General features: G+C 46.4%; 1 protein-coding gene across 1 annotated transcript in view; it reads right to left on the bottom strand.

The window, feature by feature from the left end:
* Window positions 1-23395, bottom strand: part of LOC122383960 (AT-rich interactive domain-containing protein 5B-like) — a 48448-nt gene extending 25053 nt beyond the window's left edge. The window contains exons 1-2 of the mRNA XM_043370861.1: window positions 23305-23395; window positions 14640-14897 (exon numbers count right to left, since the gene is read on the bottom strand). Coding sequence (XP_043226796.1) covers window positions 14640-14897; window positions 23305-23325 — 279 coding nt within the window. The 5' untranslated portion in view covers window positions 23326-23395. The remainder of the gene's footprint in view (window positions 1-14639; window positions 14898-23304) is intronic.
* Window positions 23396-24335: the final 940 nt, after the last annotated feature.

Here is a 24335-nt window from a genome sequence, read left to right as displayed (position 1 = left end):
TGTGGTTCCGCTTCACATGGGAAAAATCAGGGGACACGGTGACATGGCAGCTGGCACGAATAAAATGATGTTCGTGCACGATGTAAGATTTCACAAAGCAATACGCCAATTACATAGTGTTTGTAGTAAAAACGTATGTATGTAAATAAAAACATTGCCTTTCTAGTAAAATGCCTTTTAAAGGTTATATCTGGCTAAAAATTACCTTCGCATAAATCGATAATGCATTCAAATCTTCCACCAAGTTTTAAAATTCAAACAATTGAACTGTACGACTACGGTCAAACGCAAATGCAAACTTTCCCTTGGGCCCGGCAATTTCTACAGGCTTAGGAAAACGGAAAGAGAGCAGAGCTGACACCAAATTTATCCTATATCAAGACACGCATGACTTCCGTATGACTCACAGTCCTATTGCAGACCGGTGGACCTGACTGACGAGGACCGACGGGCGCATTACGCAATTACCAAAAGCACGACGCTAACTCGACAATGATCGTAGCACGCTTTCTAGTTGTTTCATTGACTATTGATCACAATTTGAGCACTTTTTGAGACACGATGCTTTACCAAGTACACCTTCAACTTTCAACAGATGTGCACGATGAGGAGCGATACACCGACCCGCCCCAGGGGAGTGAGCCATCGTTGCCATATTTGCCGCATTCATTAGTCACAGGACGCCACAAAACGGAACTGCCGGCGGTCTCAGTGCGAGCTCACTCATTGATCAGCAGAGGTTGTGTTCAGTCCCCGTGTGACCAGTATATGCGGTTCGCGAGGGTGGCGGGCGCCGGGCCGGTGCAGAAAATGGCCGCACGAATGGCCGAAGCCATAAGAATATCATGGTGCAAGCCGTTCTGACAGCCGATCGTGCGCATTTTTTTCCCAGTGCACTGATGATCACATCCAGTCATATGAAATCAAATTAATCTAAATAAATAATCAAAAGGTTCATCTATCCCAAAACAAAATATTAAAATTCAACTAATTTTCTAACTGACTGACAATTAAACAGAAAGTGCTTAAAAAGACAACATCCTAAATTACTAATTTGTTCAAATTGTCATAACAATACAACAATGTTGAGCATATAGATGTTACTGCGTAAAAACTTTTTTTCGAGACACGACAGGGAACCATTCGGGGGACGCACGCAAACGCCCGCAGCACCGAAATCGGCTGCGGCAAAAAGCACCCCCGGCTTTCTTCTGCAACGGATATTCAAATTCAACAGGGCGCGGTGCGGGCGATGCCGCCTCTAGCCCGTCTCCGTGTCTCGAGCAACAATGGGCCGGCAGTGAAGCGGCCACCCGACGCCACCAAGGTCACCAGCACCATCACATGATCGGCAGTGCATTCGGAATGCGCCGCAGCCGAGCGGCAGCAGTGTCGAGACGGACGAGCACCCACCGTGCCGCCGGCTGACCCATCATTTGAAAGACGCCCTACTTTCGAGAATAAGGGGATAGTTGACGAAACATTTTTTTTTGTTTTTTAAATAAATTTGCTACCATCAAGGAAGTTCATTTTTTACAAAACTTTCTTTTTTATTATTCTCATAAAACAATGATAAAAAATTGAAAAACATGAGAACCTATTAAAGTAAAAAAAAACTCCCTCCTCTCCTTAGGAAGTAAAAGTTAAACAATATCAATTATAACGATGACGAAATTTTGATGAAAATAATCTTTTTCGACACCAGCTCACGATTTCCATCAAACATGAAAAATGTATTAGGTACCAAATAGTTAGGCGAATGGAGCTAAATGAGTTTTGTGAATTACGAAGCAGGAGTGACGTGACACTATTCGCTCTCCTCTTAAAATCAATGGAGTTCAAGTGGGCCCCAGCCAATAAGGGTCCAATTACACAACGTATGTGATACAAGAGAAAACACGGGTCATGCATGCTAACGGGCAGCTTTAGCACTGATATACGAGGGCCATTTGAAGCGGCGACATGGGAATTTCCAGCACACGGCGCAGTTCTCTCTAAACTCAATGAGCAGCAATAAGTGCCTCAAGTCATTCAGCTCCTTAATAGTGTTCCCGCTCCACCCCTTGTCGATGAGCTCATCCATTCTGGACCGAACAACACCTCTGCACTGGTCGACCCGAAGCTTTGTGAATCTGCATTCCCCACTGGTGCTACGCGCGGCCGCCCTAAATGCCATCCTTCCTAAACGAGTACCGGGCAGCAGCTGTGGCGCGGTAGTCTAGCAGAGCTCACTATCCATCTCACTTCTCAGTGCTCACCTCACGGAGAGTGAGGCTCAGGCTCATTCTGACCGCCGGGGGCGGCTGTAAAATGGCCGACTGGCCGCAGACAGTGCTCCGTAACGAACACGGTGGGAGGCACTGCAGACCGGCCGAGCGACCGGCAGACGAAACGGGGCGACCGGTGACCAACCCTCATAAGCATAGGAAAGGATTTTGCTCGTAATATAATAGCGCAGGAAAATTGGATGCTGATAATTTATTGTGGCGCTCAATCGCGGGCCACTGGCATCAAACAGAGGAGTTTTTAATGGCTAATCATATGGGTGGGATAAAAGTCCAAAATTATTTTTCTTTTCTTTGTCCTAGCATGAAACTCATGTCGCCATTATATGCGTATAAACGTTTTATCGGTCCCTATACAGCGATAAAAAACCGTGCATTTGTAAATGAATTAAAAGTGTCTCCTAAGTTTTGTAATTCAAATAAAAATTTATGCATCAATGAATAACCACGCAGCATGGTGTTGTGCTGTGATTACATGATAGACTGAACTTATCTTTATCAGTGGTTCGAACTTCACAGTCTTTGTTCAGGCATATCGCGCACGAGTGGCGAGGAACGTAAGTAAGTACCTATATACTGTTAAAAAAGTGGGTCCGATTACCACTATCTCATAATACCAATAGCATGCAACATGAATGACAGGTGTAATAAGGGATATATAACAGCAAGAAATAATCTGGGGAAAGTCGAACGAATTCATCCGTTTTGGTCTTTGTAGCCAAGATGACTGAGTTGTCACGAAAATGGGAAGGCAATAATGACGGACTCGCTAATTGCCGTTGGCTGTTTACCTAAATATTACGGTGAAAATCATAAACGACGTTGTATCCATGCATTAGGTAAAGATGATCATCAAATCATTAGGATAGTTGTTTCTTGATTCGATAACGTTGAATTCACCAATGTAATTAGGTATTATTATGACGAATGGCTAGTGTCGGGCACCCCACCCGCTTATGAGGGCAGCAGACGAGACACAGTTGCTCCTCACAGCTACAATTCGCCACGTGGCCTATACCAGGGTGACCCCATTTACGGCGTCAGCAGTAGACCCCAGGATTAACTTAATGAGGGGGTCGAGAAAAGACATCAATTCGAATTTAATTGTGCTGATCAAGACAAGCGCAATATTCGTTTTCAGTGCCTCTGACTTACGATTATGCGCTAGCACGCAACATGGCAAACAATATTCTAATTTGAAAAGGAATTTATCTAAGAAGGATCATACGAACAAAAGGATATACCAATTAAGGATCAAAAGCTCAGCTGAGCCATTTCAGAACTGACGGCAGAGGATAACCATGGCAGCCACAACATTCATTGGAATCGTATCAAATGACTCGCCAGATAACAGCGCTGTCCATCAGAAGCATCTCATTTCCATCTGGATAAGTGGTTCGAGGCACGAGATTCCTGCACATTGGACTCTATGCTAAGGATGCAAATAGACGCATAAAATCTATCCGAAACGTAACAAACAAGATCGCTGCTGAAATGAACTCGCAAAAAAGTTCGCTTCGACGCAAACAGAAACACAATTTTGCCATGGCTACTGGTTAGCGTTGCCTAGCAGGGGCGGTCGCAGACTTGGAGTTTGGGGGGGGGGGGGGGCAACTTGGCAAAGGGGCCCCTGCGCTGACCCGGGGGGCCCGGTGCTAGCTTAAAGGGGCCCACGGGCGTAGTGCACGGGTGCAGAAATCTAGTCCATGGCCGGTGAAGCGGGGGGGGGGGGGGGTAGGGAGCGGCACCCGAGCGGAGGCTCATTGAGAGCTTTGAGGGTGCACCATGTCGAAAAGGTACCGAAAAGTGCATTTTGAAGCATTGAATATGTCAATAATTCACGCAACTGTGAATGGACTACCGCAAAAGTAAAGGCGGCTAACTTTGCCATTTTCTTTGCAAAAAAAAACTTTGCCATTTTTTAAGATCATCGTGCTAAAACTTTTAACAGTGGGTCATCGGTATCTGTTCACTGTTCAATCACATGTGTTCCGACTTCCGTTTAATCTTTTTTTTACTTGAGCACAAATGCAAATTTTGAAGACCATTACAGTAGGAAATGCTTCGAAAGACGGATAGTGGGCAAAATATCCTAAATTTGTCGCGCTGCATGGAAAGTAGTGTTGCTGAGGAAAGGGGGTTTTGTTCCAGATTATTGTGGATGCAGAATACATTGTCTGCACTCACTGCAGAATTATTGTTGGTGCAACTGCGCCCACTGCACCCATGGTTCCTACACTTATGGGCCCATCGATAGCGCTTCGGCGATACCTATCGCCTAGAGGCTGCAATGGGGCCCTTAGAGTACAGTGTCAGACCCCCAGAGGCCGGCGTTGGACCCAAGGGTCAGCGAAGGGCCTCAAAGGCCCCAGGTAGGGCCCCAGAGGCTGATGTGGGCCTTCATAAGCAAGTGCGTGACGCCCAAAGGTAAGGCTTGAGCCCCCCAGAGAACATAATAGGGCCATCAGTGGCCGGTGTAGAGACCTCATAGGCCAGTTTGCGGGCCCCTCAGAGGCTAGTGTGGGCCTCAGGTGTCGCTATGAGGCACTTAAAGACCGGTATGGGTCCTCAGAAGCCGGCATCGATCCTTCAGAAGCCAGTACGGGTCCCTCAGAGGCACATAAGGGCAGTTTCGGTCCCAGAGACAAAAATGGGACCATCAGAGGCCGGTGTGGGTCGTGGGACCTTTAGAGGCTGGTTTGGGCTCTTAGGGGCCAGTTTAGAGCCCTGAGAGACCAGTACAGGGCCTGCAAAGGGCAGTTTGAGACCATCAGAGACCGAATTGGGCACTCAGAGGCTAATATGGGTCCTTACAGGCCAGCATGGAGCCCTCAGAGGTTAGGGTGGGGCCCTAAAAGACCGCCATGGGCCGGCGTTGGACCCCAGAGGCCAGAAGAGGGCCCTCAAAGGCCAAGATGGGCCCTCAGACTAGGCCGATGCGGGTCCTTAGAGGCCGGCATCAGGTCTTCAGAAGCCCGTGCGGGGCCCTCAGAGGCTAAGGTGGGTCCTTACAGGCCTGCACGGGCCCTCAGAGGTCAGTGTGGGGCCCTAAAAGACCGGCATGGGCCGGCGTTGGACCCCAGAGGCCAACAGAAGGCCCTCAAAGGCCAAGATGGGCCCGCAGAAGCCGATGCTGACCCTTAGAGGCCGGCATCGGGTCTTCAGAATCCAGTGCGGGGGGCTCTCGGAGGCTAATATGGGCCCTTACAGGCCAGCATGGGGCCCTCAAAGATCAGAATGGGACCCTACAAGACTGGCATTGGCCGGCGTTGGACCCCAGGGGCCAGCAGAGGGCCCTCAAAGGCCAAGATGGGCCTTCAGAGGCCGATGCGGACCCTTAGAGGCCGGCATCGGGTCTTCAGAATCCAGTGTGGGGCCCATAGAGGCTAATGTGTATCCTTACAGGCCAGCATGGGCCCTCAGAGGTCAGTGTGGGGCCCTAAAAGACCGGCATGGGCCGGCGTTGGACCCCAGAGGCCAGCGGAGGGCCCTCAAAGGCCAAGATGGGCCCTCAGACGCCGATGCGGGCCCTGAGCGGCCGGCATTGGGTCATCAGAATCCAGTGCGGGGGCCCTCAGAGGCTAATGTGGGTCCTTAAAGGCCAGCATGGGCCCTTAGAGGTCAGTGTGGGTGGGGCCCTAAAAGGCCGGCATGGGCCGGCGTTGGACCCCAGAGACCAGCGGAGGGCCCTCAAAGGCCAAGATGGGCCCCCAGAGGCCGATGCTGGCTCGACATCGGGTCTTCAGAATCCAGTGCGGGGCCCTCAGAGATACTTAAAGGCTAGTCTTGGGACTCGAGAGACAGAAATGAGGCCACCAGAGGCCGGTGTGAGGCTCTCAGACGCCGGTTGGGCCCCTGAGGCCGGTTTAGGGGCCCTCAAAGGCCAGTGGAGGGCCCTCAGAGGTCAATACGGGTCCTCAGCGGTCAATGTGGAAGCTTGACCGCCACTGAAGGGCCCTCAGAGGTCAGTGTAGGACCCTCAAAGACTGGTATGGGAGCTGTTAATAGCTGGCGTGGGTTTCTCGAGCCTCGTGACAATCGAATACGGGCCAGGGCCCCATACGGCCATGGGGGCCCATCGGTTGTTTGGGGGGGGCCAAATGATATGATGGCCCCCCTGATTTGCCTTTGGGGGGGGCATGGCCCTGATGCCCCCCCCCCCTGCGACCGCCACTGTTGCCTAGAAACTAGAAAGTCAGTAGTCACCATTGACCAAAGGCCTGTCAGGCCACATCAATTTCAGTAATTACAGCATAACTGGACCATTCAGCATGGACAACATTACATCACGCTGCTCGTCCACTCTAGTTACCATGGCGATTGCCATCCTTCCAGCACCATCTGGCCGGGAAAGTGGGTCTTTGGTCGGAGTCGGAACGGCAGCGCGCCGGCTCTCCATAAATCTGTCACGGATGGGCCCCGGACGCTCCAGAATCCCTCCGCTGCACCGCTCCGCGCGGAGGGTAAAACAGACTCGAGATTGGAGAGCCTTCAGAGTGCAGTCCAAGTACCGTCGGACCTTGAAACACGGCAGCGCCATCGGTAGAGCTGGCGCTAACGTGGAGGATAACAGCGTGCCTCCTAAGATTAGCGGTATTATGTTTTGTCACATGTTGGCACAGCCAATGAATACAGTCAAGTTAGGACAGAAAATGGACTTATTCCAGGAAAAAACATGACTACAGACAACAAAAGTCAGAAAATGGACTTAATCCAAGATAGGAGTATGGTTGCGGAATTGTAATTACATTTGATATTCAACTACCTAAGCCTAAAATATAAGGCAATTTTACTTGGCAATATCGGTAATTAATCATGCATATCATGCATATTTTTTATCAGTTCTACTAGTTTTTTTATGAATTGACTGACGACATCTAAGTGAAAGCATCAACCCCGTAAATAAACATCGCTGCTGCTGACCGCATATCTGTTCCCTATTATTATCACAGAGGCCCGGGCAGCGGAGCCTCCGACGAGTTGCCCAACCGGCCAATACCGGGCGCACCACTTTCAACCAGTCTGATATTCGAGCTTATGCAACGACCACTACCGCCCCTCCACACACTGACGAGTCAGAAGTCGCTCGACTGAGACGCAGAAGGTAAATCCGAGAATTGTAGCACGACATGCAAACCCGGGAGTAATTAGCCAATGTCAGACTTGTAAACGACTCAAATTTTTTTTGAGTCGATTCTTTGTTTGAGTCTGGAAATTTGAATCGATTCATCAAACGACTCATGATGTTAAATTTAATTGATTCGAATCAACTCATGACTCATCAAGTTCCTCGATGAAATGATTCGAATCAACTCATGACTCGAGCAACTAGCCAACGGAATGATTCGAATCAACTCATGACTCACACATTTTGATGAATCGATTCAAATCAACTCATGACTCACACGACATTTTTATTGAACTTATTTCATTCAACCCATGATTCACTATAGGCATTTGTTGATTATTTGACTCAAAGCTATGATAAAATGAATATGCCGCATACCACAATTGTATTAAGCAGCATAGTAGCCTTGACCAAAGATTCAAACAGCTACCTAGTAGGACTAGGTACATAGGTACCTACCTTACACCTACCTATCTTCAACACTCAACAGTCAACAGTGCAATGTCAGATAAATTTGTAAGTAACTCTGAGAGACAATTATAATATAAGTAAGGATTAAGGAGTAGCATAGTAACCTATCTCTTATTATTACCTAGAAAGTCTTATTTGAAAATTCAAAAGCACAAGTTCCGAGAGGCATTCATGTTTTTTTTAATCAAACTTTGTCTACATGATAATGAGACAAATGTTACTACTTCTCACTTATCAGATAAAATTATTCAAACAGTACAACCTCAAAAATAGGATTAATCCCACCTGTGAAACATTCAGCATTGGCATCAGCAGGGACTCCATGGGCCACGAGGAGGCCATGACCTTGCATGAGTGGCTCAGGCCTCAGAATCAGATATGATCTTGAGTTGAGACTCATTGAAAGTAGTTAATGTAGGTATACAATATACATTCTCCAAACGGCACCTAGTTTAGCAGTGCCAACTGGCTGCCAGCTAGATAGAGCCCATCCGTCACTTACCATTTATGTTGGCTCAACGTGGAGATTAAAATGAAGGAATATAAAAAAATATTGTTAGTCTACAATTTTAGATTAAAAATGACGTCATTGAATATTAATCGATATCAGGAGCACCGGAGCGCTGACTAAGTGGCTCTTTTGGTAAAAATAAATTGTCATTGGTGCAATTCGGGCAACGTCATCCCGCCAATTTGTCAAGTATAAAGAATTAGGATCCCATGCTTGCTTTAATTGCGCCATTAATGTAGTTTTCTTAAAACATACTATGACTTTCACATTCTATTCTCGAATTCATGACGTCACTCATAGTACATATTTTAGGCGAATGGAGATCGCTGAGGAAATATTTCAAAGCCGCTCCTTTACATTATTCTGAAGATTCTATGATGTCATAAAACAAGTTTCTTTTTAAACTTCTATTTCATGGAAAAATGTGCATTTTGTGGTTTATTGGCAGTTGAGCATCGCAATTTTGCGGTTTATAGGTGAGTTTATTTATATTATAGCATAGCCTATAGGTAGTTTATAGGCTATAGGTAGTTTGGGCGTATTTGACTCTATAGACGCCCAAACTCTTATGCTGTTGATTGATTATTGGGACCAAATTGGGACTGGGAGAAGGGGAGGCAGCCGCAGGTGTCAATTCTGACTTTTGACATGTAAAATGTAGGTACCTAGGTAGTGTAGCAGGCACTTGGTTTGGTAAGACTAAGTACCTACCAACTGCCAAATGCTTTTGGCTCATTAGGCGCCTGTGCCTGAGCCTCTGAGGCTCTTGTAAGTCTGAAATATGGAGTTAAGTGATGGCTAAAGCTGATGGGGTGATCTAGCATTGATTATTAGGGTGTTGATGGTGACTTGTAAACGACTCAAATTTTTTTGAGTCGATTCTTTGTTTGAGTCTGAAAATTTGAATCGATTCATCAAATGACTCATGATGTTAAATTTAATTGATTCGAATCAACTCATGACTCATCAAGTTCCTCGATGAAGTGATTCGAATCAACTCATGACTCATCGAAAAACGGTTTGATTCTGAGTCGATTCACGAATCAACTCAGAGTCGTTTACAAGTCTGGCCAATGTGTTGCATCATGGCGGATTTTGTTTAGTTCTCGGGCGATTTACATACGATGAAGGTGTCAGTCGCCACGAGAGCAGCGACTTGAACCAGAGCCAACTATCCGACGTCCGAACACATCCGTTAGTAATTGGATTGGATGAGAGATGGAGCTGGTTCAGCTGAAGTGGAATTAGCTGGCATGGTATGTTTCCGGCTGCAAGCCTATGCTTCAAGTTCATTCAAATATATTATTTTAATAAAAGTAACCAACAGTTTTAGTTTTACTAAAGTACCTGCCTATTGATATACATATTTCCCCAGTGAATTGTGCTCGCTTCACCGGAAAAGGAATATTTTGTGTTTACGGCAAAAGCAGGAGACACCAAACAATGCCTAAAACACTACACGGTCATGAGAAGGTATACCGCAGTCATGAGTATTTACTAGTTCACAACAATAAGCCAGTGTCACAGACCACGCTGTGCTCGAGAAGTTTCGCAACTGCTGCGACCCTGACAGAATAGCCGGCGCGACCCTGACAGATTCAGACCTCCGAGGTCGGCAGCACCGACCGTCTCCATGTGGCACCAATAAACCAACGAAATGATACCAAAGCGAAAGGTCAGCTTCCCACGGTTAATTATGAACAGCATAAGCATAGAATGAGGGCCCAGGATCCCACAGTAAATGAACTTCGGACAAATGCCCACATTTAAGTGCTTAAAGTAACGTCGAATGCTGAAAGGTGGGCAAATATACATGATGTTCATGGCCTGAATTCAAAAGCATTCGTTACATATATAACAATTAATAACAAAGCAGCTTAGAGACGAGTCAAAACAATCTACTAAGTAGAATAGCAGTTTTGCACCGCACCGCGTGTCCGTCCACAGCTGCGTCAAAAAGTCGAGACTAATCGGCGAGTCACACGTAGCATGTCCAAGAAGAAGGTTAAACAAACATTACCCGTCGTGTACTGAAGACCTCAAAGCAGATTACTCTCGTATGTCCGCAATGTACCAACCAGAACCAACTGCGCATTTTATCTGCATTGTTACATGGCGTCTGATAACATTCCGATCCCCACCCGGAGTGAGCACGAGGGCACCCATTCCGCCGTGTCTTTGTCTTCCCCTCCCTCCCTTCCGAGCACTGCACTGGACAGCCGCCAGGCGGCACCACTGGAGACCTTGGCCCATTCACCCGGCTGCCGAAATGGGTGTACCGCGCGGACCGCCACCGTTGGGCCACTGTCGGGCGCATCTGGAGTTACCCCGTTCAGCAATGAGAGAGCGATCAGAGACGGCCGGCGACGCGCCTGGTTGGACCGCTGATCCGACTGGAGAGAGCCTGGGCCTGAGACAATGAGACATTGCTGGGACGGGGCCTTTAGGGGGTTCGTCTCCCACCTCCGTCCCTGTCTGACCGTGCAACAGCCCCCGCCCGCGGCCGGCGGTCACTTGGCCGCCTCGTGAAACAGCAGTAGCGTCGCACCTGATCGACTCGAACCGCGACTGTACGGAGGTCGATAAAATACTCGGCCAAGAGGATTACATAAACCGTATCAATGTAGATGTCTAGAAAAATACGACACATGATTACGATTGATAAAATACGTGGAGCGCGATAACAACACGATGTTGCCTCAGATTCAGGGTTCTGAAGTGATTTCCCTCTACATTTCAACACGGTTTCCATCAATCGTGGGTGGATAACTACCATTACCCCTTACCCAGCCCACAGATGGGTAATCGTTAGGTGTGCATTTAAGCTGCACATCGATAGAGTTTAACACTATGAGAGCGAATGCTTTTAAAAAGGCACATTACGAAAGATAAAATATACGCTTAGAATTATATAAATCGCAGAACGTCTTGATCACAAAGACTCCGTTGAGAGCCCACGTGGATAGTCACCCGATAAAACTGGCAGCTCTTTGGCCGGGCCAAACTGGTAGCTCTGCTGCCTGAATGCCAATCAGGGTAGCTGTGAGCGGTTCACAAGCGATACCCAAGCCAAGAGGGTGTTACGTAAAACACAAGTGCCAGCAGACCAAACTTCCTACCGGTAGCCAGCAGCCTCGGTATGCACAAAATATCATGCACCGATCTCGCCAGATGCTTTCGGATGGTGGAAGATCTGGGTCTGGGTATGTGCATCTACTGCCTATACTCAAATAATCGCGATATCATGCGTCTTAAAAAATACATAAATCAAGCATAAAACGACGTGATTTGTTTTCATCAAGCCACTGAAATCATAAATGGGTAGGTAAACAACAGGGATTGATAAGGTTAACTGACAGATCCTGCCACACCTTGTCTAAATTTGAACACCCGTCATCCCCCACCCCTTTCCGCACCTCAACCTGCCCTTCCCCGGCGGAAACGCGCGCGACAACAGTCCCAACCAATCGGTCCCCGCCGCGACCCTGCCTTCCAGACCCTCCCGAGCGGGCACAATGCCCTCTCCCCTCCCCTCCCCGACAGTGCCACATGCCAGCGCCATGTGAGCCTCCCTCCCCTCCCCTCCCCTCCCTGCCGGCAGGAGCGCCCCCGCTGAGCGGCCGACCGACCGGTGTACGCAGTCGCAGACTCCACCTAACCGGTCCGCCCCACTCAGATTGATGGTGTGAGGTGAGGGTGAGGGGTGACCCTTCACCGAGCCGAGTGGACGCCACCCAATACCCAACTCCGGTCACCCGAGGAATGCGCCAGACAACGGGACAGACCGCAGACAAAGAATATTCCAGCTCTGCCGCTCATCGAGATAAAAAAATCAAACAAAAAGATGAAAGAGGAAGTAACAAAAAATGTAAAATGTGGTTGGATGCCTTCACATCCAACCAGATAGTTTTGAGTGTTGAACATGTGGAAGTGATTTCATTAGTGACGAAACTGTGAAAATAGTCGGACATGTGATTGGCAGGCCGAGGCACACCTTCGTTCAGCTAGCACGCGGTGGGCAGAGGGCGCTGAGTCAACGCCGCCTATTCTGAGAAGAGGCGCACCCAGGTCCACCAGTAGGGGGGGGGGGGGACCAATCGCACGGATCTTATAAGGCACTTGTGGGGCGTGGTTTACGTCATCAGCGCTCAACACGGCAAAACGCTAATCGTATGTGCTAGGCTAATTTAGCATTGCAATGCATTTCAGCTTCAGTCTACAGTAGCTCTCCTCAGAATTCAGCAGTTCGTTCCATCTCAGGCACCCTTCAGCGACCTACAGTGGGCACGGGGGGGGGGGGCATTCCACTTCCCCGACAAACAGAGAGCCTTTCAGCGCAACGCGCTGACAAAACGAAAATCAACATGGCGTGGTCGACCTCGCGACGCCGTGATCAGCGACACGCTACCAAGCCGGTCGAGGGGTCAACTCGGGTCAGGTCAGGTCAGGTCAGGTCAGGTCAGCCGTGATGTGTGATAACAAAGTGACGCAGGGGCACATAGCCCCCACATGATATCCGAGGTAAATCAGCTCCCGTAATCCGCTTTGTGTCGTGTACCATTTCCGTCGGCGTGTATACAGCTGTTGTAGCAGTTGGTTGGTTGCGTCGACCGGCGCGGCGCCCGCCCGGGCGGCGTTTCACTCCTCGCTTGCGTGCCGCGGCACAGTTTAGATGGGAAATACACAAGCGTCCGGCGGTTCATGGGAAACGGACAACCCGAGCTCGGGGATGACCGTGAAGTACAACTTTCTGCGCTTCAGAAGAGTCAAGGGCTTAGTAAAGGCGCAACGCTAAATCAAAACCCCGCAGAATCGGACAAAGCAGCGTAGCGGGTCGTCCGCCATTACCACAGTAACACACCCCACCACCGGGCACTAAGTGTCATGTAGCGAACATATCGTCGCTATGTAACATAGCGACGATCATTTCGACACAAATGAACTCTGTGTTGTAGAAGATAAATTCAATTTTCACATTTGACATAATTATATAAATCTTAGCGTCAGGAGCCTGATAATCATCCTTCACGGACTTGGGGTAGCCTAACATTCTTGTTATGCTTGAACAAGTGAACGACCCAGGTCTGCGAAAACAAAGCGCCAACTTTCGTCCAGCCGGTATTCGACGGATTACGGACAAAGAAAATAATTTAATCAAACAATCTTTTTAGCGTCAACAAGCCTAAAAACGGCTGGTAAAAATATCAAAAGTTTATGCACCAACAAGCGCCGCGTCTCCATAATATCGGTGTTTGCACGGTCGCTAACTTAACAGCCTGCCAAACCTCTCTGTGTGCAGCGCAGCAGATATGACCCCGGGCGGTCTCGAGAGGGGAAGAGAGCATGAATGACCGATGCAGGTCTGCCGGGTCTGCCGGCGGGCCGGGTCATTACGTCGCTGTGATTAATTCCATTCGCATCATCCATTTTTTGTTATAAATAGATAAACAATCCTTATCTCCGCCTGAGATCTTTGATAAGCGGCGTGGACAATACCCGCCCACGCTAAAACACTCGGCGAGGCTATCGATTTCTGCGTCGCAGCGGTCATCACAACCACTATTGAGATCGGTCCCAAACACAGCCACTTTAGACAATGACCCGTGGGGCCGGCTGATCAGATCGTCCATCAGCGTGCATAGCAACAGGGAAGACGCCGCGCCCTACCCATCGGGGCTCGTTTCGGCCGGGGCCGGGGTCGCCGGCGAATCCCTATCCGTCCAAGTGTCCGATTATAGAGCCGTTCCGGGCCGGGGCGGGCGCGTATGCACAGCGTCCGCATGAACGTCAGCCTTGATCGCCGACCCAAGGCCAGGCGCGGTCGGCCGAGCGGGCGGCCGGGCGGGCTCCACTGCACCGTGCAGGACGGACGGGTGGAGGGGAGGGGGAGGGGAGGGGCGCCCCGTGACGTTCCCCTCCGCCGAGACAGAGACCACGCGCGCCCGGGGGCGGAGATCGATAGCAATGGGAAACGGCGGAGGCCCTCCGGCGAGCAGAAAAGCAAATGCAGCAGTAAATGGATGACAATGCCATTATTAAATGAATAGCGTATCAATGAATAGGTAAAATAATTGTAAAATTATAATATTTATAAATAAACTTATAAGTGACCTTTTATATAAAAGATGAAAATAATTAATGATGCCCAAATAAGAAACAATAAAAAAACTCCCCGAATGCGGCCTGTGCTGCAGTGCTGTGTGACCCGGGTCAGCCGGGGTGCCCTCGGCGGGCGACCGCTCACCTCGCCGTGCGACTCGAGGCGACCTTCGGGCGTGTGCTCCGGCAGCAGGTAGAGGCGCACGCAGGCCAGCAGGTCGCCGTCGCTGCTGTCCTGGTACAGCAGCTGCAGCTCGCAGATGCACACCACCTCTTCGTCCCGCCACGGCTTCACAAAGAAAAACTCGCCCAGCGCCAGCACGTGGCGCCGGCCGCCGCTGACGAAGCTGAACGCCTTGTGGAAGACGTAGGAGCCGTGCTGGCCGCAGGGCGAGCCCACCACCTGCCGACGACATCGCAGCAGGTCAGACAGGTCATGGTCAGGTGGGGACTGGGGTCATCACAGGATTTATTTTAACAGAAATTATTTGCCAAATAAAATAATTTTCGATTGAGTGTTCCCCTGCAAGAAAACTAACTATCTTCAAAATCTGTCCTATTCATTGTTGCTCCGAAAATGAACGCAACGAACTGAACATACAAAGGAAACTAAAAAGAAGATAAATAAATAATAAAACATATCGGGCAATCGAGGTTACGTCCCATGGAAGCCACAAGCCGTGGTCTCTTTAATTTCGATAAATATTTAACATTCTCATAACAAGTCTTAACATCACATAATATTCGTGTTCAAATTTATGTAGCTTTTTTGTTAGACATACGCCGATGAAATGGTACGGAACATACGGGGCATTCCACGTCAAATCGAACAAAAATCGGCTGTTTTGCACCTTACCATCAGCGATTTCATTATAAATTTGTGAGCGAGTTCCTGTGTGGCCCCGGACATTACATTGATGTTTTTTGCACATTCTGACCACAGGTCTTCTAAATATAGGGCATCAAATTTTTGCAAAATGTTGCACCTTTATATTTTTGAACGACCATAACTTTGGTTGTACCTGTTTGATTTGAATGAAATAAACCTTACTGTTTAGGTAATTTCTTAAGCATTTGTTTATAATTGCACCTACTTAAATATATGACCTTGAAATTTGCTTAACTCTGTTCTTAAGCACAAATATTGAAATAGCAAAAAACACGTCACCTTCGATTTGGCTCATTTTCATATATTTTATTGCCTACCATATTCTTAACAACCTGTGAAAAAATTAGAGTGGGCCATTCATAAGTTTTGAAGAAAATTGCACATACGCAAACGTATGTTAGCACGCGCAGTGGAGGGGGAAGAACGAATTTCGCCCACCCCTCCTGTTTTTCGCCAATATCTCATAAAGATTAATTCGAAATTAATTATGGCTACCTGTCAAGAATTGAATTGGACATCTCATCGTGCAAGCAATAAGAAAATCGGTTCACAACTGTTCTAGTAATAGCGGTGTAAAGTGAACATCCTGTCGCCGCAGCAACGCGGCGACTCGGCAGCCGGCGCCGACCGCTACGCGCCGCCTGAATTGTAGACTGTGCCGGGACGGAACTGAACGGTTCCGTCTTTACATCGCGCTCCCTACTGCTGATTACGTTTGATTCGCGTCAAATTTTGTGAGAAGACAATCTTATGGTCAGGCAATGTACAGGCAATCTTATGGTCAAAGAATTTTGAAAATCGTTTGGTAAACAATTGAAATATGAACGTGTAAACACAAAATTGTGATTGCTGCGTTTCCCGCATCGGCCGAGCCCGCCTCAGCCGGCGACATGTTACACTTAGCAGGCCTCTAACTGCCATATTTATTATTGGATTAACTAGAAATTCCCCATACATACTAAAAAATGCATGTTCTTTCGTATAATGAAGATCAAAAGACGTGAAGATATCGTTACGTGATAATGTTTTCGTTGAATTTACTTCATGATGCATTTCCACACGGCTCAAAATTCACCGCAAAATACCGTTTGCCTGAGACACTTTTACTATGGAACGTGAATGCTTGACTACGATGACTATGCATTTCCATTCTCGCAGAGTTTGGGATATCACTAATCAGCAATCATTCATTTCAGAAAGTGTACACAAGCAAGCATGTCTTGACTGTCTTTCAAGGTCACGCGCGGTTGCGTGATGTTGATGCATGAAAACGGCGTTTGCCGCGAAAGTTATGAATGGCCCACTCCAATTTTTTCACAGATGGTTAGGAACATTGTGACGGACATAATATGTAAAAATTACCCAAATCGAAGGTGACGTGTTTTTTGCTATTTAAATTTTTCTGTTTTAGTTCAAGGTCAAATGCATTTCAAGGTCACTTCAATTTAATTTTATAATTAAAAATCAAAGCCTTATCAATTGCCTATAAGACCCTGTTAATATCATTTTGATACCAGAAAAGGAGCCAGAGTTATAGCCACTTAAAAAATTGATGTGTGGCATTTTTCGCTATATTCGATGACCTATATCTCAGCGATACGTTATCAAATTTCGAAAATATTATACGTAACTCAGTTTTGAACCATGCCCAGTCTGCCTACAAATTTTCAGAAAAATCGAAGGGGATGACGGATTTCGGTGTTTGATTTGACGTGGAATGCCCCATACGACTAAACAGAAATTGGACACGCTTTATTTCACCCGAGTACCTACTACAGATACTGAAATGCTAATTCGCGAATGCACATTGAGCATAGTCCAGAAACGAGCGTGCACGATCGAGAAGTCCATCACGTGACTAGAAACCGGTTTTAGGGTGGCGACGTCGCGATACCGACGGCCAACTGCCGCGCTGAAGGTTTTCCTCAGGCACAGTGAAACCGTGCACACCATTTGGGCGTAAGAGCGATGACTAAGTATGCAAGTAGCAATGACTAAAAAAGGGGTAAAGCGACCAGGCATTCGAATTCACTCTCTCGCTCTCTCCAAAAAAATGGACGAGTATTTGATCATCGGTAAAAGTATACGAGGTAATATTATAATAATATTACCTCGTAATATTATTACGAGGTAATTATTACTTATTTCACCCAAACAAGTAGGTAGTTGGAACGTGGACAAGTAGAAAATTCTAGAGAGAAGCGACTACGGAAAATAATTTGGTCGACTTTCATATTGTCATTAAAACGCAGGTGACTTATTCACTTAAAAGTGAATTTTTTATACTCATATTCCAAAAAAAAGATCGAATCCTGCTTTTTATAACTTTTCATCATTCATGTGTGCCTATTTTGAACATAATTTATCTCGGGAAACTCAGAAATACCCACTTTGGAGTTTGGTAGAATAAAGAGAAACTTCACGAATACCTGATGGATAAATGACTGCACTGAATCATTACGGTAAATAAGTGGCAAACAAAGCCACAGAAATACACTCCCACAAAAAAAAAAATACCCAGCCTGTATATGTCGGAAACATGCGACTGGAAAGGAATCCTCCCTGACGGTGTACGTACGCAGTACGACAACTAATTTCGTGCAGAAAAAAAAGTGAAAACTCTTACCGATCAGTCAGATATTACCATGTCCCGACTCCCTATTCATAGTTCCTCACTCCCACTCCGCCCCCCCCCCCCTCCCCACACACACACACCTTGCGGGTAATAGGGCTCGGCTCGGCTCGGAAATGCTCATTTTCCGACTCCCTCCGTTCAATTTTTTTTCGTCCACTGGCGGATGCAAGGGGTTATGGGGTCATAACACCTGAGGCAAATGTCCCCCTCGCAACGCCCGAAATCGGCGAGAATTTGTCGTTTTTTAACCGAAACTTTTTCTTAACCCATTTACGCCCTTCGTTGCGTTTTCGCAACACAAGCAAGCGTCGACGTGATCAAATCTTGAGAAGTGTATAATGGCGTCTCACCGATGAGACAAGTTTCAGCGCGTTTAGCATGGATCCGCGCATGATGCTACGCAGTTACAAGTCTGTGCGGCCGGTAACTTACCGTCCAGAGCTCCCAGAGGGAAGTCGAAGGTCCCGTCAGTGATAACGTCACGAAAACCAAAATAAGTAGATTAAGTGATTAATTATATCGTAATGAATAATGTGTGAACATATTCTGCAGAGACCCTACAATAGCTAGAATATACATTTTATTAACAAATTATGCTGCAAATAGGGTTTGTGACTATTTTCAAATATGACTACAGTCGTGTTGCGGTAACGCAACGTTGGGCACATCGGAAAGACAAGGATGTTGCGAAAACGCAACGAGGGGCAAATTGGCAGGGCAGCGGAAGTACCTATAGGAACATCAAATAGACTTCACTTGAGATACGTTGTGGGTTCTTTCCTTCTCTCCCCAATCTTACTCCCTCTCTTCCACGCTCCCCCAACTCTCTCTCCTTCCCCCCCTCTCTCTCTCTCTCTCTCTTTCTCGTTTTGTAGTCGTGAGGGACGTGTAGGTATGTAGGGGAGAGTGGGGCACATTCGTGCATGGGGCACATTCGTTTTCAGCAGTTTATGGGAGCACGAGTGACTGCACGAGCTCAAGGTAAATTATGGAAATATGTCTATCATTGCCGCCCTTCGTTCACCGTAGAAGACAACACTGTACCTGCTGTCATGCTTGATAAAAACGCAAATTTGTAATATTCGTGAGCTTTCCAAACTTTTCTCATATCATCCATTTTCGTGATCCTGACTCGGAAATGTGGTTCAGCTTTTCAAAATTGGGGGTGAGGAAGCCCACTCTATTCACGGAACTGCTGCAAACTTGTTTGTTGAAAAAGTGTCATTTTTTCAAAAAGAAATTTTGAAATATATTACTAATAACGTTATGGGGCAGGTTCGTGTACGCACTGCCTGGGGGCACATTCGGGCATATTTTTTTTAGTTTTTGCGATTTATGATTTTATCTGTAGTAGGTTTCTCTAATGACGCTCGCCTGACTCAGTCTCGACTGCTTGCAACGTCGTGACGAGCAATTCACGCGAACTTGGCGAGGTCACGGAGGCCGGCAGTTGGCACATTCTTGTTGGCCAGCCCATGCTTTCTACATTTATTGTGCAATGCATTCTTGTCGAAAGGAATCAAGTGAAATGACCCCCTGCCAATTTCCTTTTGTAAATTTCTGGTAATGCCCGGTAATTTCTCGAATTTTGCCGGGTGAACGGAAGTGCCCCATCTCTTGAACGAATGTGCCCCATAGGTGGGGCAGTTTCGTGCAAATGTTCAGAGTTAATAAAAGTCATTTTTTCTAATGGAAGCAATAATTTTATAGGATAACTTTTAAAGAGGAAAACTATCTGCAATAGTTCCTTTCCATACTACAATCAACAATTTTGCCATTGCACTAACCAAAGAACAGATATATGGGTTTATCCATTTTTTGCACGAATGTGCCCCACTCTCCCCTAAAGTGCATTGCGCGTGAATGTTGCGACACGTTTCACATTAACTCACTTAAAGGTAGTGTGCCACCTTTGAAAGATTTCCTATTTTATTTTTCCTAGGATAAGAAGCTTCTGTTTTTACCTAATATCGCAAAAAAAATCAAAAATGGGCCTGGAATAGTGCCTTTTTCGCCTAAAAGTTTTTCGGTTTTTAGATATGTATAACAACTGTAGTGGGCTCACCTGCAAACAGGCGTCGGGCAACAATCGCGAATGCGGCGCACTTGTGACAATAAGCAAAGGTCATTATAGTGTTACGACCATACGACGTACGGGAATGAGTTATCAGCTGTCTAATCGTAGACAACACAATGTCGAGCCTTAAACTGTAAGCCCGTATTGGTATTGTTTCTTTTATTTGGCTGTCGAACATTATTTATGGTTTGAAATATGATTTTATGTAAAATAATTGATATGAAAAAGCCGTCTTATAAGTTATTACCCCATTTCACCACACGCAAGTGGCAGAAATGACAATGATCAGCTGACGCATTTTTCTTGGCCGAAGTCAGAGCGCGCGGCCCGACGCACCACGCGTATTTGGAAATTCCGACCTCGACGAGCATCAGAAGCCACCTAACAGGCGTGTTCGAAACCGCAGGAGATGATGATGAACGGGTTTATCGAAACTTGATTGGATGAGCATATCGGTAATAGCGATTTCAGTGTGTGCATTTATTGTTCATAGTGGTGTGAAATGTGGTTGGGGTACGACCGACAACCCGTCGGGGCGAATTTCGCACTGGGGTACTCAAAATTTGAAGAATTTAAGACGTTTCCATGAGTTTTGAAGGTATGGATAAGTTCTAAAAATCCGGTTCTCCTTATCTGGGCCATTAACTCCATACGGTCCAAGAAAGCTGGCACACTACCTTTAAACAGCTATCAAACACTCATTTCTTTTTCTCGCAGATTATAATCGGGCTATTCGAGCAATGGGTTTTCGAGCATCTGAAAATCGCATGGTAGGAAAAGGACCTGCATCAAACGGTCGGCGATGCTAACGGAGCAGAGAGATAGCGAGGTACTTTGAAAATTGGATCTACTTTGTACTAAATAATGGGGACGTAGTCTGGTATCAGACGACAGATAGGCATTGTCATTCTCTGGATGCAATCCGCTGGCCCTTACGTTGGAAAATATAACTCCCAGAAGCGGCAAATGTGGGATATGCCCCCTCGGGGGGGGGGGCAACAGACCCCTTCGGCAGGAGTGATGAGGGCGTCTGGAAAATAATAGTTTATTTTTAGAATTCATGGTTTGCACGGATTGATAAGGTTGTGAAGCATTGCTTGTTTGTTTATTGAGGGTAGGCCTTTGTCTAATCAGACCATTTTAGAGCTAGAAGCATTATTGGAATTAGGGAAAACATTGGTTTGAGCGGGCATGGTGGATCGTCGAGGCTGAGCCCATCCATCCAGGCCACCCATGAACCAGCCCCCCCCCCTTCCCAAGCACTTTCTGTATCCGGCTACAGACCTGTGCTCCTATGGGAGCTGCTCGAATGTGATATACCTAGTTGCCCGTCCAGCTCGAAACAAAGGTTGAGGCATGGAGAAGGATTCTACTATCCTTAAGATGGAAAGGACGGATTGACGAAACACTGGGAAAGTGTGAGCTGCGTCGAATCACCAGTCTGCCCTGGCATTGTCTCGAGAAAGAGGTTACAAGTGTGAAGGTCGCTGAGAGTGGGACAATGAAAATTTTGAATTAGGTGTAAAAGTGATAAAATGGGTCCTGGGAGACACTTTAAGCCGAGTTGTTATGACGCTCTACGCCTTACGCAGGTAATTTGTGAAAGCCGGATAGGTTCATTTTTTTATGAGAGTGTGCACGACTACCCTGCATTTGAATTTGTCTTTACTCCTAGGAGGGTGGTTAACAATGGTATTGCGGATAGGCGCTTAGGCGAGGCACTGGTTGACTCCCAATCCTCGGTTAAATTGTTTTCAGTTTGGGGTTCTCATATGAGAGGGTAATGGGCTAATGGCTCTGTCTAACTTCCAAAAAGAAAGCACCGCCCAGGGTACGTGCCGACCACTAGGTACTTTAAATGGACAATTGTTGTTGATAATGACCGTTTGTTGCCATCTCCCCGTTCGCGAACCCTTAAGTTATGCTCCCTCATTGAGGCTCTTAGGCGGGTAATAAAGTATGAGGGATGTGGGTACCGCATTCTCAAGCAATATTTTTCAACAGTTGGTGAAATATATGTTAAAACAAACTAGCATATACGGCGGTTTAGTGTACTTTATGTCCGTCTGATGTGCCCGTCGTTGCGTTTTCGCAACGCTGATGGCGCCCGGTGTGCCCTTCGTTGCGATTTCGCAACGCACGTTTTTTACGTTTTTCTCGAAAAACTTTTGCTGCCGGCAAAAATTATTTTCGATTCCATGCAAGGCCCTGGTAGAAGCGTAACATATCTTGATTTCATCGATTTTCATGATGGTCAATATTCCTGGGCATAAATGGGTTAAATCGAACACAGTCAGTACCTACTAGTTTTATAGTTTTTTTTTATTTGGAGAAACTTTCTTTGAGGCATGCCCTGGCCTCTAGCGTCAGATACGACGTTTCAGGATAAGCCTGTTCAGTGCTCATCCATTATCCCATCGCGTAAACAGCAAGGCCCTATAGTAGGTACCTACCTAAACAGGATCGATACCTAAGCAAGGGCAGTCATATAAAATAAGTTTGAAATTATCGGAAAGCATTCATTACAGATAAATGCTCCCAAACATCAGCGATAAAGAAAATATTTGGAAACGTAAAGAACTAAGAAGGAAAAAAGGCAATTTGATCAGGTAGGAGGGCAATTAAAAATTTTGGCCATTTCCATTCTATCGAAATTCGAAAACATACTATTGAAAAGCTGCCCGCATTGATTTCGTAAAAGCTCGGCAAGCCTCAGCCGACGAATCTCATTCCAAACCTCCGGTATTGATTTGCAATGGTGCCAATGGATACCCGCTAAAAAGACGGGCGCCAACCTAAATAGGAAAAATAAAAAATAAAAATTCTCAATTAAAATTTCGACAAAATGTCGGCCAAAATGTCTGCACTGAGTACCGATTGGAGCACTTTTAGTGCCCTCGTCCTTATAACATTATTACTAATTATAATTATCAAATATTGCATTCAATATGCGGCAAGCCGCTTTATTTAGGTACAAGTATGTACTTCCGGTGCCTCAGGCAGTCCCTGACCCCCACCGCCCGCCCGCGCCCGCCAGGCGGTGCTCCACGCGAAACTCGCCCGTGCCCGTCCTCGACCAACGAAACTCCCGCGGTGACAGCCCCGAGAGCTTCCCGTGGCGGAATCTCACCGACGAAGCCTTGAAAATAAACGAAACCTACTCAGACAGACGCAGAATCATTAAATTCATACCACAGCACAGAACTTACCTCAACGCAGTCCTTTGACATCGTGAAATCACGTAATTCACGGCAGCGCACTCACATCACCCCACCACACGCGAACACTCACTCGGGTTCTATTTACTGTAATTACATGACGTCACCAGTTGATAAGTAGTTACTACTTCGTACAAGAGAGGGGGTTACTAGCCATAGTGAAGGACAAAGTACGATGCGCTTGTAAAAGTACTTGTAACCAATTCCGGAGTAGAGCAGCGGCTTTATCAATCTCCGAACCCATAGCTGCCTGTATCGTGTCAGACATTGTGATATTTATTCACTCTCGATGACAACACAAAAACAAATATTCTAAATAGCCAGACGTTTCGGCCTCAGGGTGCCTTCGACAGTGACATTTGTTTTTGTGTTGTCATCGAGAGTAAATAAATATCACCATAGCTGCTTTTCGCACTTGAATGCGTGGCTGCATTCAAGGCTGCATTGGCATATTTTTTATCAGTAGCAACGATACAAATGAAGTTCATTGTTTTCAGAAGGTAAAAAATATGATCTAAGGTAGAATGACCAAAATCAAAACTTATTTTGTTTATATAGAATGTAGATTACCTTTTGGTACAATCGTCAAATAATAAGGAAAAATACGTTTGTCATTTTCATGATAACAACATTGAAAGGATAGCTGCAACTCATTTGCTCCCTTGATGTCTTATATCTCTTTTTCTTTATTTAATTTTCAGTTTTGAAAAGACTCAAAAATACTTGTCATGTGATTCAGGAAGTACTGCAACGGGCCAGCAAGTACTAGGCTGATGAGATGGATTGAGATGGATATTCCATCTCTATTGTTGTTGGTCTGCGACATGTCGTGATAAACATGTGGGATGCTGATGCGGTGTTTGTTGGTATTTTTTATTATTATCGGTTGTCGGTAAGTCGTGTATCTTTATAAATGTATGTTTTGTATAACGTTACAGTGATTTGCCTTATTTTTGTTGAGCTTTAGCTTAGGTATTTAATATTTTGATTTATTGATGGATCTGGATTCACTGGATTCAGTT

Source organism: Amphibalanus amphitrite, unplaced genomic scaffold (genome assembly GCF_019059575.1).
Source record: "Amphibalanus amphitrite isolate SeventyFive unplaced genomic scaffold, NRLGWU_Aamphi_draft 000177F_arrow, whole genome shotgun sequence".
NCBI classification, from domain to species: domain Eukaryota; kingdom Metazoa; phylum Arthropoda; class Thecostraca; order Balanomorpha; family Balanidae; genus Amphibalanus; species Amphibalanus amphitrite.
This window is presented reverse-complemented; position numbering and strand designations above follow the sequence as displayed.